This window comes from Plectropomus leopardus, chromosome 9 (assembly GCF_008729295.1).
Source record: "Plectropomus leopardus isolate mb chromosome 9, YSFRI_Pleo_2.0, whole genome shotgun sequence".
NCBI classification, from domain to species: Eukaryota; Metazoa; Chordata; class Actinopteri; order Perciformes; family Serranidae; genus Plectropomus; species Plectropomus leopardus.
The window spans coordinates 28,666,355-28,682,321 of record NC_056471.1 but is presented as its reverse complement, the minus strand read 5'-3'; the positions used below and the strand labels follow the sequence as shown (position 1 = coordinate 28,682,321).

The window sequence follows — 15,967 nt, the reverse complement described above, 5'->3', positions numbered from 1 at the left end:
AGTTCTTTGCTATTAGTTGCTATTGTGTCTACAAGATGAGGAAAGTCTGCCCTCTGTCAATTAAGAATTGAGGAAATGGACCAGCAGATGTCGCCTAAAACGCACGGATGAATAATGAATCAATTGTTTTTATGCTTCAACTTAAATGATCAGTTTCACCTGTAACCTCTTACATTTTATCAAATAATATCAACATAAATTCCACAATGTCCTCGCGTTTTAGCACAAATAATCCAATTAATAGAGGCTGGAATGATTTGCAGAGGAGGCTATCCAAAATATTATTTGACAACTTAATATGCTACTTTTTAATAACTTGCTTTTAAACTTGCAGAATGGAAATGCAGTGCTGTGTGTGGGGGTGGGTGTGTGTGTGTGGGGGGGGGGGGGGTCAACTAATTTCAGCAGCATATGCGGGCGTGAAGTGAACTAATTTTCATCCAGGTGTCCCCTCAGTACTTATTTTGTATTTTCCCATATCTATATCTTAAGGAATAAAGGGGGAAAAAGTTCAAGTCGCCTCATGTTAGTTGGGGGGTGGTTTCCGATCCCGTCCATCCCCTGCAGTTGTCTTTGTGCGCAGTGTATCCACAAATCCTCCCTTCCAAAATGAGTTTCGGAAGTTGCGCGCTCCTCCCTGCTTTCAGTTTGGCTCAAAAAAGACACTCAACCATGATGTGACCATAAGTTCTAATGGGGAAGTCTCGCGTTCACTGGCTGTGCTTCCTTTTTCTGAGACTTACCAGCAGCTTTCGGAGGTGCCCTCTTTCAAAAAGGAGTTTAATAATCGCGAGTGTGTGTGTTGTCTACTTGCTGTTGGTGGTTTCACATGTTGGATACTCGCAGCAGCACCGGGACAGACGGACAGACAAAGACAAGTACCGACACACCCGTGGGTTGTATAATTTGGATGTCAATGATGCGCAGCCAGACTCCGTGGATTCCCAGATTGGTGCGAGCTTTGGGGTCCCGACACGGTCCAACGTGGTGTACATAACACTAAGAACCAAGCGTCAGAAACCAGCAAATATTCGGGGCACAATCAGACCAAAACTGAGGAGAAAAGTGAGAAGAAACAAGGAGGTTAATTCAGCTTTTACGCAGAACAAACTTGGCATTTCGGCACAACACGCGGGCCAATTTAAGAGCGCGCTCAAGACTTCCTTATGGGAAATCAGGGATGTTTATCAAAAATCTGTGGATGCAATCCAAAAATCCCACACAGATGCACAGGCAGACTCCCACATTAGTGCTATCCGAATTTACAGCCAGAGGGCACCGCCATGGCTCAGCCCGCAGGACGTCAGGGCCATGCGCTTTCTCGCGGACGCAGAAGTTTTGCGCGTCAAAGAAGTTTCTCACGGAGACTCCCAGACACTTCTGATATTTGAGGGCGAGACGAGCAACCAAAAATACACACAACAACGGGATAATGTATGCAGCGGGCAGTGTGGAGTGATCAGCAGCCCAGTGGACACCACTGAGGTGTTTGCTTTCCATCTGGACAGGGTGCTGGGGCTCAATAGGACTTTACCAGCTGTGAGCAGAAAGTTCAGCTTTCTACACGGTAAGTCAACAGAGACGAGAAAAAAAGTTGTTATTTTCTGAACAAAGCTAGAAAAAAAACTTTGGAGTACTTTTTAAACCAAGTAAATTATGTACGTTTCATTGCAGACAATGAATGATGGTAATAAGAGAGCCTGAGGAGCGGATCAATACGTCTGAGGAAAATAAACAACATTATTTTTTACTTGATTGGTTGGTTTTCTCACTCAGAAGTGGGCATATTTTGTATAAACTTGGAGTCCAAATCATAGATTGCATCACCAACATCATAGCTCTGTGGAAAAATTGATTGAAAACATGAATAATGTGACTTGAATATCTGCAGCTCTGTCATAGATTTAGTGCGTTTTGGAGGTAAAGTCATCACAATACAGATGAATCATACAGTGCAAATAATAACAGCCATAATGTCTTGTGTTAACTTTTAAACTACTGAATGCCACAAAGGACTCACATGAAACACTCATTACTTCAGGTTTGCTAACACTGATGTGGGCACTGAGGATCAGCCAGCCTGTTGTCCAGACCACATAGTAAAGACTAGTTCCTATGAGTGACCATACTGGGACCAGAGACAGTCCAGACATTTTTAAAGGGACAGTTCACCCCCAAAATCAGAAATACATATTTCCCTCTTACCTGTAGTGCTGTTCATTAGTCTAGATTGTTTTGGTGTTAGTTGCAGAGTGTTGGAGGTATCAGCCGTAGAGATATCTGCTATATATGCTAATATGATGGAATTAGATGGTACTCTACGTTTGTTGCTCGAAGCACCAAAAAAATGAATGTCTCTTTCCAAAAATTATTACCTTTTTGTGAGCAGTTTCATATTGGAATTGTTGTCTTTCTACCAAACTACACTCTGATCTATATCATCTATGATTAACATCTGTGTTGATTTTTTGTCTGTATTGCCTCTGATAACAAATCATGTTTCTGAGAGCCTGATTTCTGAGCGGTTTCATCAAACACAGGCTGAATGCTTTTCAAGATTAAAGTATACAAAATATGTATAAATGTCTTGAGCCTGACAAATTTTGGCCCAGTTATGATGTGCTCAATAATTCATGGTCAAAGATTGGGGCATGCTGTGCAGTGTGTATGTGTTAACCTCTGATTATGTGTATGCGCTGCTCACTAAGTTTTTCCAGGATAAAAATAGGTTAAAAAAACCTCACTGAGACTCAACAGTTGCTGAAACCTGACTATAATCCTTTTATCCTCCCTCTTTAGACAGCCAGCCCTGTCCAGTGGTGTCATGGGATGCATCTCTCTACCCAGAAGGCCTTGCTGCAGGCGGGTCCACAGTGAGGCTGACATGGGGGGAGTACCAGAGCTCCCTGAAACAGAGGTGTTGGCATAAAAACATCAGCCCGAAGGCTGACTCCGGCTGCTCCACAGTTCATCACTATGAGTGGAGCAAACTGGCTCTGTTTGACTTCTTGTTACAGGTAAGAAGCAGCCTGAAAAACAAAACTGTGATAATGGCAGACATGTTTGATACTTCAGTTTGCTTTTGTGCAGCTGTGGCCTCCCCAGCCTTTACTGAATTCCAAAAGTGCTTCATAAATTTCTTTTGCAAACATATTTTTGTCTGACATCAGCAGTGTGCCTCAACAGATGTTACTGCTGAAGAATCAATATCCTAAATATTAAATATCCTCAGAGGTATTTTGTCTTTTGGATATATTTATGTCCTGTTTCCTGTGTGGGAGGCCTGAATTTCTGATGAGAATTTGGCAGTGAGGACCCATCTCCTGAGAGTTCTTTAAAATTTATCCAGTGATCATGAAAAAACAACAAAATAAGGAAATGGAAAATAGATATTTTATCAAAATAAAACAGTTGGATAAGTTTTAAACTAAATCGGCCCTCAAGGTCGCAGCTTTGTTCTTTATTGCAAGTTCTTTATGAATAAATTCCTGAATAAAATGAGAAATTAATATTGCGCAGAAATGAAAAACAGATTTTAAACAGTTAATAAAAAATTTAGCCAAATAAGTGAACTGAATATAAGTTATGACTTTGGTTTTGTTTGATACTGAATAACAAAGCACATCTATTGATATTGCAGAAAGATGCTTATTTGTCCTGAAGTGACCCTTGCAGGCTGTTAACAACAACCATGGCTGAATACTGAAACCGAACCCCTGACATCCCTCTCTCTGAGTATATAACATCAATTTAGCCCATCATTTTTTAATAATAAGGGTCTCAATTTATCAATCTGCTTCTTTAAATTAGTGTCTTTGTGGGATTTCAATCTCTTTAGACTCCCAGTTTTTTCACATTTTTCCTCAATTATTTAAATCTTCCATAAATGAGTCTGATTCATCATTTCACACACGACACTTTTCTTTTCATGAAGAATATTTCCCCAGTGTCTAAATTTCTCAAATGAATTCCTGACAGGATTTTCCTTTTCATCTTCCAAATCCCAGTGCTCAGCATGTGAAAGATCTTAATAAAAGAGAAGCTTAATAACTTTGGAATATGCACATAGACTCTGAAAATAAAATGTTATGGAATCAACTTGACAAATTGAAATCAAATTGAAATTGTAATATATTTTATGTATTTATTTTTATTTGCACACACATAAACAGTGCATTAGTAAATCCAGGTAGTGAGAAAATAAGAAATGTGTCAGGAGAGGTCAAAAAGCTACAGCTGACCTCTTGTCAACTCACAGAAAAGACCAACAATAAAAAAGGACCCCCCCTCCAAAAAAAAACATTATTCAGAAAAATGCAACAAAACAAATGACAACAAGAACCACACTGAGCAGAAAAAAAGAAATAAGTGGACAATAATCTAGTAAAATTAAAAAAAAAAAAAGGTTTATTAAAAAAAATAATGCGGACAAAACAGACAAAATTGTATATATAAAAATATTGAATTAAATGTAATGATGATTTCTCTTTGAAATGCCCTAATGTCAACCAAAAAAAAGATTTAAAAAAACATATTCTTTTAATTTAAATTATGTTAACTTTGGCAGAAGTCCTTCCTTACTTACTACTGTCACCTGGCAGCTGATACTACACTGGACATTTATTAGTTAGTTAGAGTCGTCTTGATTACGAGGCTTAAGTACAGTTTTAAAACATTACTTCATTTGCTGAGACCAATAAATATTTGAAGATTATTACAATGGAGGCTGGGTTTGGAGGGGCTAAACGTCTTTATTTGAAGATATTCGGGCTAACTGATAGAGATGTTAAGGAGCGTGTTGGCTTGATTGACAGGTATGGAGGTATTTTAGCTCATCACACTTCATGCCTTGGTGGATCCTCATTGATCCAAACAATCACAATGCTCAGGTTTCTGAAAAAGGTAACTGTGAGTGGCACCTAATCCATGCTTTGAAAGTCCCATCTGAAACCTCTGAGTGACACCTCAAATGCTGCATCCTTGGTTTTATTCAGTGTTTTGTAGCATCATCTTAAAACCCCTGCCAATCAAATGGTTAAACATATTGATGGTTGTGTTGACATCCGAGTAAACAAGCAACTCACACGCCAAAGAGGACCAACCTGCTGGATGTGTTCAGTTTTCTCTTTGCCAAAACATTTTCATTATTTTATCAGGTACTAAAATCATTATGTAGTCTGTGAGATCATGTTAAAAGGAGCCAGTTGATATTGCAAAATAAGGCTGTTAAGGCAGTTCAAGAAAAATTCCCGCGCTCACCAGACTCATAAACACTTAAAAAAAAAGAGGAGGAACTCCATAAAAAACAATCAGAAAATCCACAATCAGCCACAACTGTGAATGGACTCTGAGTACATCAACTTTGTTCTCTGAATGACTCAAAACTTTCTCTTTCAGATTCACAACCGTCTGGACCGGAGCTGCTGTGGGTTCAGGCCCCGGCTGGAGGATGTGTGTGTGGAACTCGGCCAAAAGGCTGAATGTGGAAACCAGAACAACATACAACTGACAAACATCGTCCACAGAGGTCACGACCCCAGACACCTGGTCTTCAATAACAACAAGGGGTTTTTCGACCGCAACGAAGACAATCTGGACTTCAAGCTGCTGGAGGGTATCAAAGAGTGAGTAAACATCTATAGTGTTAGAAATACTTATTATTTCAGTGATTTTGTTGTACTTCTAACCAGAGTGAACTATTTTATTGTTGTTTTCAATCCTATTTAGTTTCGGATAGTGTCCAGAGTGGGTTTGCCTATTTCAGTTCAGTTTTTATTGCTTAAAAATGTTAAGTCTCAGTTTAGTTTTTATTCGTTTTAGTATTAGTTTTTAAAAAAATGATTTTGTTTTTGGTTGACAAAGACCTAAACTAAAGACATTCCCTGTGTTGTTTTACTTTATTTAGTTCGTTTTGTAAGGATTTCTTTTTATAAATCTAGTTTTTAATTTTCGATTAAGTTAACTAAAATGTTTTTTTACACCTAGTTTTTAGTTTAGTTTTAGTTAACTATAAAAACAGCAACGTGTGTTTCCAAATGACGGTCTTCATTCATGACAGTTCATGCACAGATTTGGTCAAAATGAGGACTTTTTGTTTAGTTTCATCAATGCTTTACAATGTTTTCCTTTTTCAAAAATATTTGTAGGTCAGAATAAAACATACAGCAGGTCAGGACCACCACCAGGCTACATCTTAAAAAATTAAAACACTCCACAGCAAGGATTGGTTCTCTTTTGTTAGAGTACAAAGCATTGGTGGACAGTCTCTCTTGGGTTGTTTTCAGTAGCTGTTTTGAAGAGTGTTTGATTTTTATCTCCCTTTAGAACAAGATTTGAAAAAAATCCAGTAGAAAAACTGAAAAGGCAAATTTAAATCTTTAATAAAAGTGTGTTGAATCATTGCCATGCCTGTTCAGCAACTCTGAAATTAAAGTTTTGCACACAATAATCTACAAGTATGAAGCAGTTTTTTTTCCAATCATAGAGTGACATTTTAAAACTCAAATCCTATTTTGATCATTATAAACTAGATTTTAAGTGTTCAAACACACTTTAACCTTTGATATGTCTACTGTAACCTCACAGTGTAACATCAAATACAACCCCAGGGGACATAATAATGATGTGTGTGGATCTGTCCGGATTTGTAATTTCAAACCACACTGCAGGATCATGGCTTTCATTTCATCCACCTTTTGATCAATAAATCAGCAAATTGAACAGCTGGGGAAATAGAGGAGAAGCTGTGGTTTGGCAGGGACATTCGTGTCTTTGTGCAAACATCCATCCCTCATCAAAACTGCAGCTTCTGCTCTGCTATTTAAATTAGATAAACTAGTAACATCAATCAAAATGTAGCTGTTATCAAATGACTTCAGGCTGCAGATCACAGGACGTCATTAATACCTAAACTCTTTTTCTGTTGAATGTTTTGAGATCTGAGGGTTTTTTGTTTTTTTTTTAAGAAAAACTGTTTGACGTTTTATTCCAGGCACATTTCAAACTGACATGGCCAACATACAGCATCACAGTTTACTGGAAAAGCCAAGCTGCTCGAAAATGTATCATAGAAAACAACCACTTAACAGTCTCTCTGTGGCTCTTCTCCAATGCTCTTCAAAGCCCACACGGTCATGCCCCCACCTCTCTCTCTTGTGGTTTGCCATTTTAGTTACACAAACATTTCTCTGAGGCAGAACTCCTCTGCAGACATTAATACAAAAACTCAAATCTCACTGAAGCAAGGCACAAAACTCTGAGTCATGCAGCAAATTATACAGCACTTTAGTTCATTCACATCCATCCACCAGCCCTAATAGGCACATAGGCTAACATTCAGGCTTCAACCTGGGTAGATTTCTCTTGCTGTTGATCAGAACATATGGGGTGTCACTCGCCCACCTTCATACTTTAGTGAAAGAAATGACTACGCCTACGACCAAGTCTGAGCCAGCTGCAGTGCTTCTTCACATGATATATGATTGTGTTTTTCATCTCTGCTGATATTTCATTTTAACTTGCAAGCTGCTCAAATGTCAAACATAATACTAGGTGGTCTAACTCTCAGCCTGTATGCATTCACGTCACACGAAATTAGGTTTTGGTCACACAAAAACCCTCAGAGGCAACCAATGCTGAATATGTGACTGCACAAGTTAACTTCATTTACCAAGAAGCAAAGAGACAACACTTTTCTGATGGCAGATGTAAATCAGAAATGTTGTATGTCGTCAACATATGAGCCATTTTAACCATTTTATAATATCTTATAGTTGAGCATTGTAAATGTATGTAACCTTGATATTTGTGTCTTTTTTTTAACTGTATGTTGTAATTCCATCTTAATGTCAATATTTACCCTTTTGTCTTCTTTTAATCATAGCTGTTATTGTATGCACATATTATATGTAATCTTATTATCTTTTTTTTTTCTTTTTCTTTACCAAAAGCCCGACTAATGACAGGATTTGGAAAGTAGCAGTAGCTAAAATCTCCGTATCTAAAACATCCATTACTACAGCTTTTCCCTATCAAATAAACTACATTAATAGATATATACAGAACATACAGAAAATAGAAATGAAAATTAAATCGAAATATAAATAATAAAATTGTCATTATACAGCACATGGATACCATAACTCTGGGAATAAGTAGCAGACAGGCCAGAGGTGGAAAAAGAATAAAAGAAATAGAAAAGTAATTAAGTAATTAAACAACAACAGTCAGAACAGTAAAAGCACATAAAAAGCATAAGACACTTTAAGAAATAACAACCATAATATGTGATCAAAATAATGATAATTGTGTTGAAGCAATATATAGCTATTTATATGTATATAAAAAAAGAGTATATTTAGCTTCGCCTGTAAAGAACCAGTGAAATTATTACTTCTTCCAGCCAAGAGCGGCTCTACCTCTGAGTACCTGAAAGCCCCAACTCGACTATCCTTCTTCCTAACTGACCTTCTCTCTGTCCAGGCTCCCGGAGCAGGCCGTGTCAGTGCTGAAGAGTAGGAGGCTGAGGGAGAAGCTCCTCCAGTCTCTGTTCCTGGACCAGACATACTGGGAGAGCCAGGGCGGCCGGCAGGGCATCGACAAGCTCATCGATGTGATAGAGAGGCGGGCCAATGTCCTCCTCACCTACATCAACGCTCACGGGATCAAAGTCATTGCAATGAATGTGTGATGAGAGTCACACCAGTGAATGGCCAAATTACTGAGGCACAGATAAAGCTCATTAACGGCTTGATCCCTGCGTCCTTTCAGAACGTCCTTTTGCAAGACACTGGAGCTTTATCCACTCACGTTTCCTAAGTGGCTCTGGAGTAAATTATCAGCTTATGTCGATACACATGATTTGATTAGTGCCAATTCTTTTGTATCAGTTTATAGCAGAAGAGCATGAGATCATTTGCTGTCAATTAAAACGGGCCCTAATCCTCAGGGCCATATAATTTTATTGTAAAATATTAGAAAAAATGAAACAAGATGAGTAATTATAGATTTTTCTCTTTCTATGTGTAAAAAAACAAATAAATTATCATAATGCTAATGAAGGACTTATTACAAATTGCCTACTTTTCGTAAAAAAAAAAAAAGCACAATAACTCTAACAGAAAGCCATTCAAGTCTTTTACATTTAAGGGAAGCTGTTTTTGGCATAAAATACTGAGAAAGGCTTTGATTTTGATTTTTCAAATGAGCCAATCTTCCTCCTGTTTACTTCTTTCTTTTAAGTCTTTATCTTCTTTTGCCCCAGAGGCAACACGCTGTTTTTGTTATGTACAAAATATGCTGCAGTTATAACTTTTGCTCCTCCTGAGGCCTTTCAGCAAGTGTAATTTGCATTTTGTATGAATGAAATGCACTAAATGATATGTTAGTTTTCTCTTTGCTCCTCAAGAATGTGTCAGGAATTAAGATGTTCATAAAGCCTCTGAGCGTAGCTGACAAGATCCCAGATCCACTTTGGTTAATTGGGGTCACACAGTATACACTGAAAAATAATTTCAGTTTGAATGACTTATTTAATATTGTGTACAGTCTTAAATGATTTTCCTTTTCTTACAAAACTACCAAGAAGTCAATGAGTATTTAAAATTGTTTGTGTTTAGAGGAACAGTGTGCAAGATTTAGGAGGATTTAGTGTCATCTAGTGGTGAGGACTGCAGATTGCAACCAGGTGAATTTTTTTCCCGGTTAAAATTCCTTCATTATTCATTGTTCAGGAGGTTTTAACCAGGAGCTAAATTATCAGCAGAGTTCTCCCTTTCCTCAAAACAAACACACCAGGTGACGAAGACACTGGAAAAAGCAGCACCACTTTACAAATCAGTGTTTCTCCAATACTTTTCAGCACATTGCAGATGGCCTAATTGCCCACTACCTGCAAATTTGTGCTCATTTTTCTCTGACTTTGACGTTCAGTTGGTTTTTAACGGGAGCCGAATTATCCACAGAGGTCTCTAAGTCTTCAAAACAAATGAACCAAGTGATTAAAACAGCTAAAAACACCAAATAAAACAGTTACATGTCATAGTAACTTTATGTCATAAAAATGTTTCTTTTACACTGTTTGGCATATTGGAGAGGAGTTGCTGGCCTAAAACTTGCTTGTGTTTGCTCACTTTTTTCTTTCATTAATTAAGATCTGGATGTTCAGGAGGTTTTTAACGGGAGCCAAATTATCTGCAGAGGTAGATAGACTGAACTCATTCTAAGGTCACAGAAAAAAAAAATCTTATTTTCAAGTGATTGTACACTAAAGAAAACATTATATTCTAATTCTGTCAGTATGTCCTCTTTAATCCTACACACTGGACCTTTAAAATCCAATATGACAGTTATTATCACGAAGACTGTACTGTATGTTGGAAATAACGTTGCATTGTGACTGTAATTTATGAACTGAAGAACTTTAAGATGAGAAATCAGATGGTGTTGCTCTCTTTTATGCACTCTTATTATCAAATTAGCTACAAAAACACCTTTACCTGTAACTGTTTTCACTGTATTTATTTATTTTCGTACTTTCTTCTTTATTTGACAAAGATGTTTGAGCATCAGATGGTCAATAAAAGCATTTATTTGTCAAATCTCTTAAGCTTTGATTAATAAAATAAGCACAATTTTCACTTGTTTGTAGTGATTTTTATTTTTTTATTATTTTTATTTTTTTATCTTGGATATATTACATCTTGGCTTCAAACATGACAACACCTGATTTCAGGTTATTTGTCAATTACAAAAAGGCCAGCAATTTTATTGCATCTACTTTACTGGGATTGTTTTAAAAGTTTGGCATTTAAAATGACAAAGCGACTATTAAATTATTATCAAAATAGACAGTCTATAAAAGTGCATTAGCAAATACATTTTTTCTTCTCATGTCTACTGAGTATCAGTCAAAGCTGGGTCAGAAATAGTCTGTGGCTCTGAAATTTGAGCCAGAGCGTGGTGTCTGCTTTTCATGCTGTCGTAAACAGCGTGCTTCGGGCTCTGGAAGTTAGAGTCGACGGGGCTTTGGGGGTTATTTTCTCGTGTCCGTGCCAGGCATTCACTGAGCTGTTGTTTTAACCCCTCTGCACCCGCATTAGTGCGTCAGCGGGGTCTATGCCTCTGTGTGTTTGTGTTAGAAAGACCCCTCTAGTTCCCAGAGTGCTCTGCAGCGGAACTTACTTTCTTTACACACATGTGTGTATGCATATTTTCACACAACAGACAAAAGATGACTTTTATGCAGCAATATATGCAAACATCCACAGACACAAAGACAGTTCCCCCATGTCCCCCACTTTCAGTCCCTCTCCGTGAAATAAGACCACTGAAAAAACAGCGTGTAGTGTCCTGCAGGTCAAGTGCTGCACTCCAAACTGACAAACAAGCCTTTACAAGCTGCCACTTAGTCAGTCAACTCAGACACAATCAGTGAAGCCTAGTTTGCACTCCTGAAAAATACTAATCTACCATACTGAATATGAAAGAGGTCAAAGTTCTCGCTTCAGTTAGTGTTTAGTGTTGTTTAATATAAGCAGAAAAATGCACTGCAGGTATTGAGAAATAAGTGGTCTGCTCATTTCAAAGAGTGGTCCTTTTTCAGAGTGATATTTGTCGATGTATTACAGTATAAATCAATTAAATCCAATGAGAGCAGCACTTGTGACTTTGTCTCATGCCATGTAGTGTGTTATCAACATGGGTGGATTATGAGCTAATGGACCCCTGGGCAAAGCCATAAAAAAGGCCCCACCACCTCTCTTACACAAGACACTTAGATTTTATAACTGTTTAGCCTCTTTTGTTATTGTTTTGTGTCTCTTTGTAGCCGTTACACATATCTCTGTGGTTTTGTGTCTATTTTAAGTAGTTTTATAGTCACTTTAAGTCTTGCTTTCTGTCTCTCTGTGGTAATTTTGAGTTTATTTGTAGTTTCTTTGCATACCTTTGTAGTCACTTTGTGTCTGTTTTTGGTCATTTCAAATCTCTTTGTCAGACTTTTAATCTTTTTGTAGCTGCTTTATGTTTCTTTGTAGTAATTTTGAGTCTATTTTTAGTTGCTTTTGAGTCTGTACCAGGTTGAAAAATGTTAATACTAGTGACATTTTGCAGGGTAAGGTTTGCAGGAGGGTCCCTGGGCCTATGGCTGCTACAGAACAACACTGCGCTATTCTCCTTATCCTTACTATATTTGCAATTGTGTGATACAACTGTTGGTTAAGACCCATTAGCAAATTACAGAAAGTGTATCTGAATGGTGAGCAAACAAAAGGATTAGTTAAATCTACAGCGAACATTTAATAACAGGCGAAAAAAGTGTATTACTTCAATGTATTACTTTGAAGTCAGTGTGCCTAAAGGAAACTGCAGTGTTTGCAAATTGTATGTCCTCAAGCAAGTCATTTAAAATTAAACACTTAAGAAAAGTATTAGGCTTTCTACTTCAGTTTTTACATTTTATTCAGCAGGTTTTGGCTTGAGCACAGGGAAATAAGTTGGTTGATTTGATAATCTTTGCAACAGTTTAAGAGACTACAGGGTTCAGTAATGGTGTCTGTAATGTATAGGAGTTACTCTCCATTACGGTGTCTTTTTCCTCTTACAGTGTGTCTGCTTTGCTTCCCTCTTCACTTCCCCTTATCCTGAATTCACTTTAAAACATTTGCTCTTCTTGTTTCCAGGAAGCAAAGACATTAAGAAGATTTTGTCTTTCAGGCAGTGGATGAGAATAATATGGGACGGTTCATCTGCCCAGCTGGATGCTGCCTGATCAGACTCCAAACAGAGGAGCTCTTTATTCTCGTAACCTCGGCTGAGGGCTGATAATCACTCTGGTTCACCATGATGTCATTTTTCCCATTCCCTGCTCTCCAGAGTTGGCCACTGACCTTCACTGAACTCTGACAGAAAAAATTCAGTGCCCGTAGTGCAGTATTGGTCAGATTATTCTGACATTTATTAATTTATGCTTTGAATTTGTTTTCTCAGTTAAGTGTTCTGTTTGCAGCTGCACAAAGAACATTTGCAACATCTTGTAATGTTTTGTAAAATTTGAACTTTGACCAAACCACAGAGCATGTAGCCGGATGTCAGTGCACACAGTACACAGTCCAGTGATTCATGGCTCTTGACATTTAAATATCTTATTCACTTTGTCTGTCTTGCTGAAACTGAGATGACTGATGCTCCTAAAATCTGTGTAGCCCACGCTGATCTCACACTGTATGTATAGCCTGGAAATGCCTGGAACCTCTTGGTTCCTTTTCCATTTCCAGGGGCATCAACAGAAACAGATCAGTTGCTTAGACCTACAACCAGTCAGAGCAACAAAAAAATGTGATGTAACACTGAGCAACATGTGCGCATTTTACAGCATGTAGAGATGAGCTGTGATGGTTTAGTGCCAATATGTATGTGAATGTGTGTTGCAGTTTTTGCCTAAACAGACCATACAGATATTTTTCTAAAATGCCTTAATAAGATTTGTCTAAGTGCAAAGGCTCCACAAGTTGTCATCGAATGAAACACGCTCAAACTGATCTCACAGAAATATCCATAATAACCACAACATTTTAACACTGTATGTACACTGTGTATGTACACTGTGTGTCCACCATGTGTGGTGTGCCACACATGGTGGACACACAAATGTCAGTTGACTGAAAAAATGATCTTTTTCTAAATCTAACCAAATAATTTGGTGCTTGCTACCACATTATTTCATACATGACATGCCACCACCATGTAATGCAATGTTAAGAGGTTGTTGTAGTTTTATACATTTTTGTGAGATCATGTTTAACAGGTCCCATATCAGACAAACCCACATAACAGATAGGAAATCTTTTTGAAAGAGGAGGGGGCCAAATGCATCTGCCAAGCAAAACCTAAGAAAACAAGCACTTGTGATTTAATGTGGAGCCACGTGCCTGGCTTTCTGTTTCCCCCGTTTAAAATGTATCATCTCCTGTTAGTGGAGTAAAATCCACACTAGGGATCATGGCAATTAATTGATAAAAGATTAAGCGCTCGTTAATAATTTAATCAACGTGAATTTTAATCGATTAATCAAAAGGTTGTGAAAGGCTGTAAAAATATATGCAATATGCTGCTGTGAGCTTTGACTGAGGATAAAAAAACATTTGGTATTGTTTGAAATAAGCAAAGTCTTTATGTTTTATCAAATAATTAATTTATTAAAGGCAAAATGACAACATCAACAACAAAAAATATTTTTCAAAAAAAGGTATGGGTTATGCTGGGATTTAAAAAAAAACTGTTTCGGTTCCACTTTCTCATATTTGCTTTGACATACACCCAGAGCAGCTTTAATATTTCGAAATAACTTTGAAGATCTCAGTGTTTTCTAAAAGGCCTTTCTGCCAAGAGGCCTTTCACTGCCAAGAGTCTCCAGGAGTGTTTCAACAACACAGCACCTGGGTGGTCACTGTCAGACACTCTGGGGGTAGATCATACGGGAAGACAGCAAGAAAAAAAGCACCAAAATGATTCTCTTTTGACTCCTTCAACACAAAAGCAACCAGACACAACAAAATGTCCTGCCACGTTGCCTGTAACACTGCTGGAGGAAGTTCTTTACGCTGATAAGAGGAGAAATCGAAAGAATGTCAACACGTGTCGGATGAAGTCATGTTATAGCTTGCTCATTTCACTAAATGGCCACAAAACTATTTGCTTAAAGATTTATGTAATCAGGGCACACAATGAGTAATGTCTTTTTTTGATGATGGTTACATGAAGAAATGGTTTTCTGAGGCTCGCCTGGATCTTTTCATCTTGTCCTTTCTTTGTGAAGAAGAGGATTTATCTCAGCTGTCCTGACTGAAAATATCTCATCCTGCAAATACCTCTAAGGTCTTGAGTGTTTCAACATTCCAGCTCTTGTCAGTTGAAATTACACTCATCCCCTTTTAAAGATTTGCCCTCTATTTCCTCTCTGAAATGTACCTTTTTATTTGCATTTTTTTCAAACGCTATATAAGCAGAAGAAAAAATGTTTGCATCTTGCTGGTTTGATTCACTTTTACAGCACATTTCCGACTCAGGGCTCAGTGTTTGTTTGTTTCACCTGTTCTGATGGCCTAGACAAATCGGTATATAACTAATTAAGTTTTAAACTCGCTAAATGATGCAAAATATGAGGCCTGTCCTTTTAGTCTGGCACTTTGCTTCAGTGCAGTGGCATGTCCAGGCATTTTTTACTGGTGAAGCCTCAGTGGAGCTCTGAATTATGCAGGAGCTGCATAAAGTATGGGCGCTGCACCGGCATAGCTTTAATTTACCACTTTTATCTCCACAACCCAAACCTACTTTAATAACTCACATTAGAGTGTCTTATATTCCTGTGGATAGTTTGGTTTAAAAGATAAATAGACCTATCAATCACAACACAACAGAGTGACACTGCACAAATGAGCTATCACTCACCTTCCACTCTTTGTTAAAGAAATTTGTCCTACAAAAGTAAATTATACAATAGCAAGTAGTGCCAATAAAATTATGTGCCAAAAAATGAGTGATAAAAAAAACCTGTGTGAACAAACTTTTTAACTGCTTTATCAGTTTATTTGTAAAATTAGTGAGGCTGGCACATTACTGCCTGTGAGGTTTAAGACTAAATTGCACTTAAAAATTACTCGTCAAACAGCTGAAACTAACTGGGCAGAGAGCCAGTCATAATGTGGTGGCTAAGTGGGCTCAGTGAGCTTTAGCATTGCATTTCAAAGTGCTATTCATTTAGAGGTGGTTAAATTTTCGCCTTTTTTTTATTGAACTCACCCCCACTCTCCACACTGGTAAGCAGCTTTATTCTGAGCCATAAACCCCTTTAGCATTGATAACTATTATATTCTTTGTTACTGATGATTCTAATTATGCATGAAATAGCTGCCCAAAGATGCACTGTCAGATATGTCAGACTTGCTGTGTTTGATTGTACTCACTATCT

General features: G+C 37.7%; 1 protein-coding gene across 1 annotated transcript; it reads left to right on the top strand.

The window, feature by feature from the left end:
- Positions 1 to 693: 693 nt before the first annotated feature.
- Positions 694 to 10,637, top strand: gask1b (golgi associated kinase 1B). The gene is made up of 4 exons (XM_042493680.1): positions 694 to 1,567; positions 2,800 to 3,017; positions 5,398 to 5,624; positions 8,482 to 10,637. The coding sequence occupies exons 1-4, from the start codon at positions 694 to 696 to the stop codon at positions 8,687 to 8,689; spliced, it is 1,527 nt and encodes a 508-aa protein (XP_042349614.1). The 3' UTR covers positions 8,690 to 10,637.
- Positions 10,638 to 15,967: the final 5,330 nt, after the last annotated feature.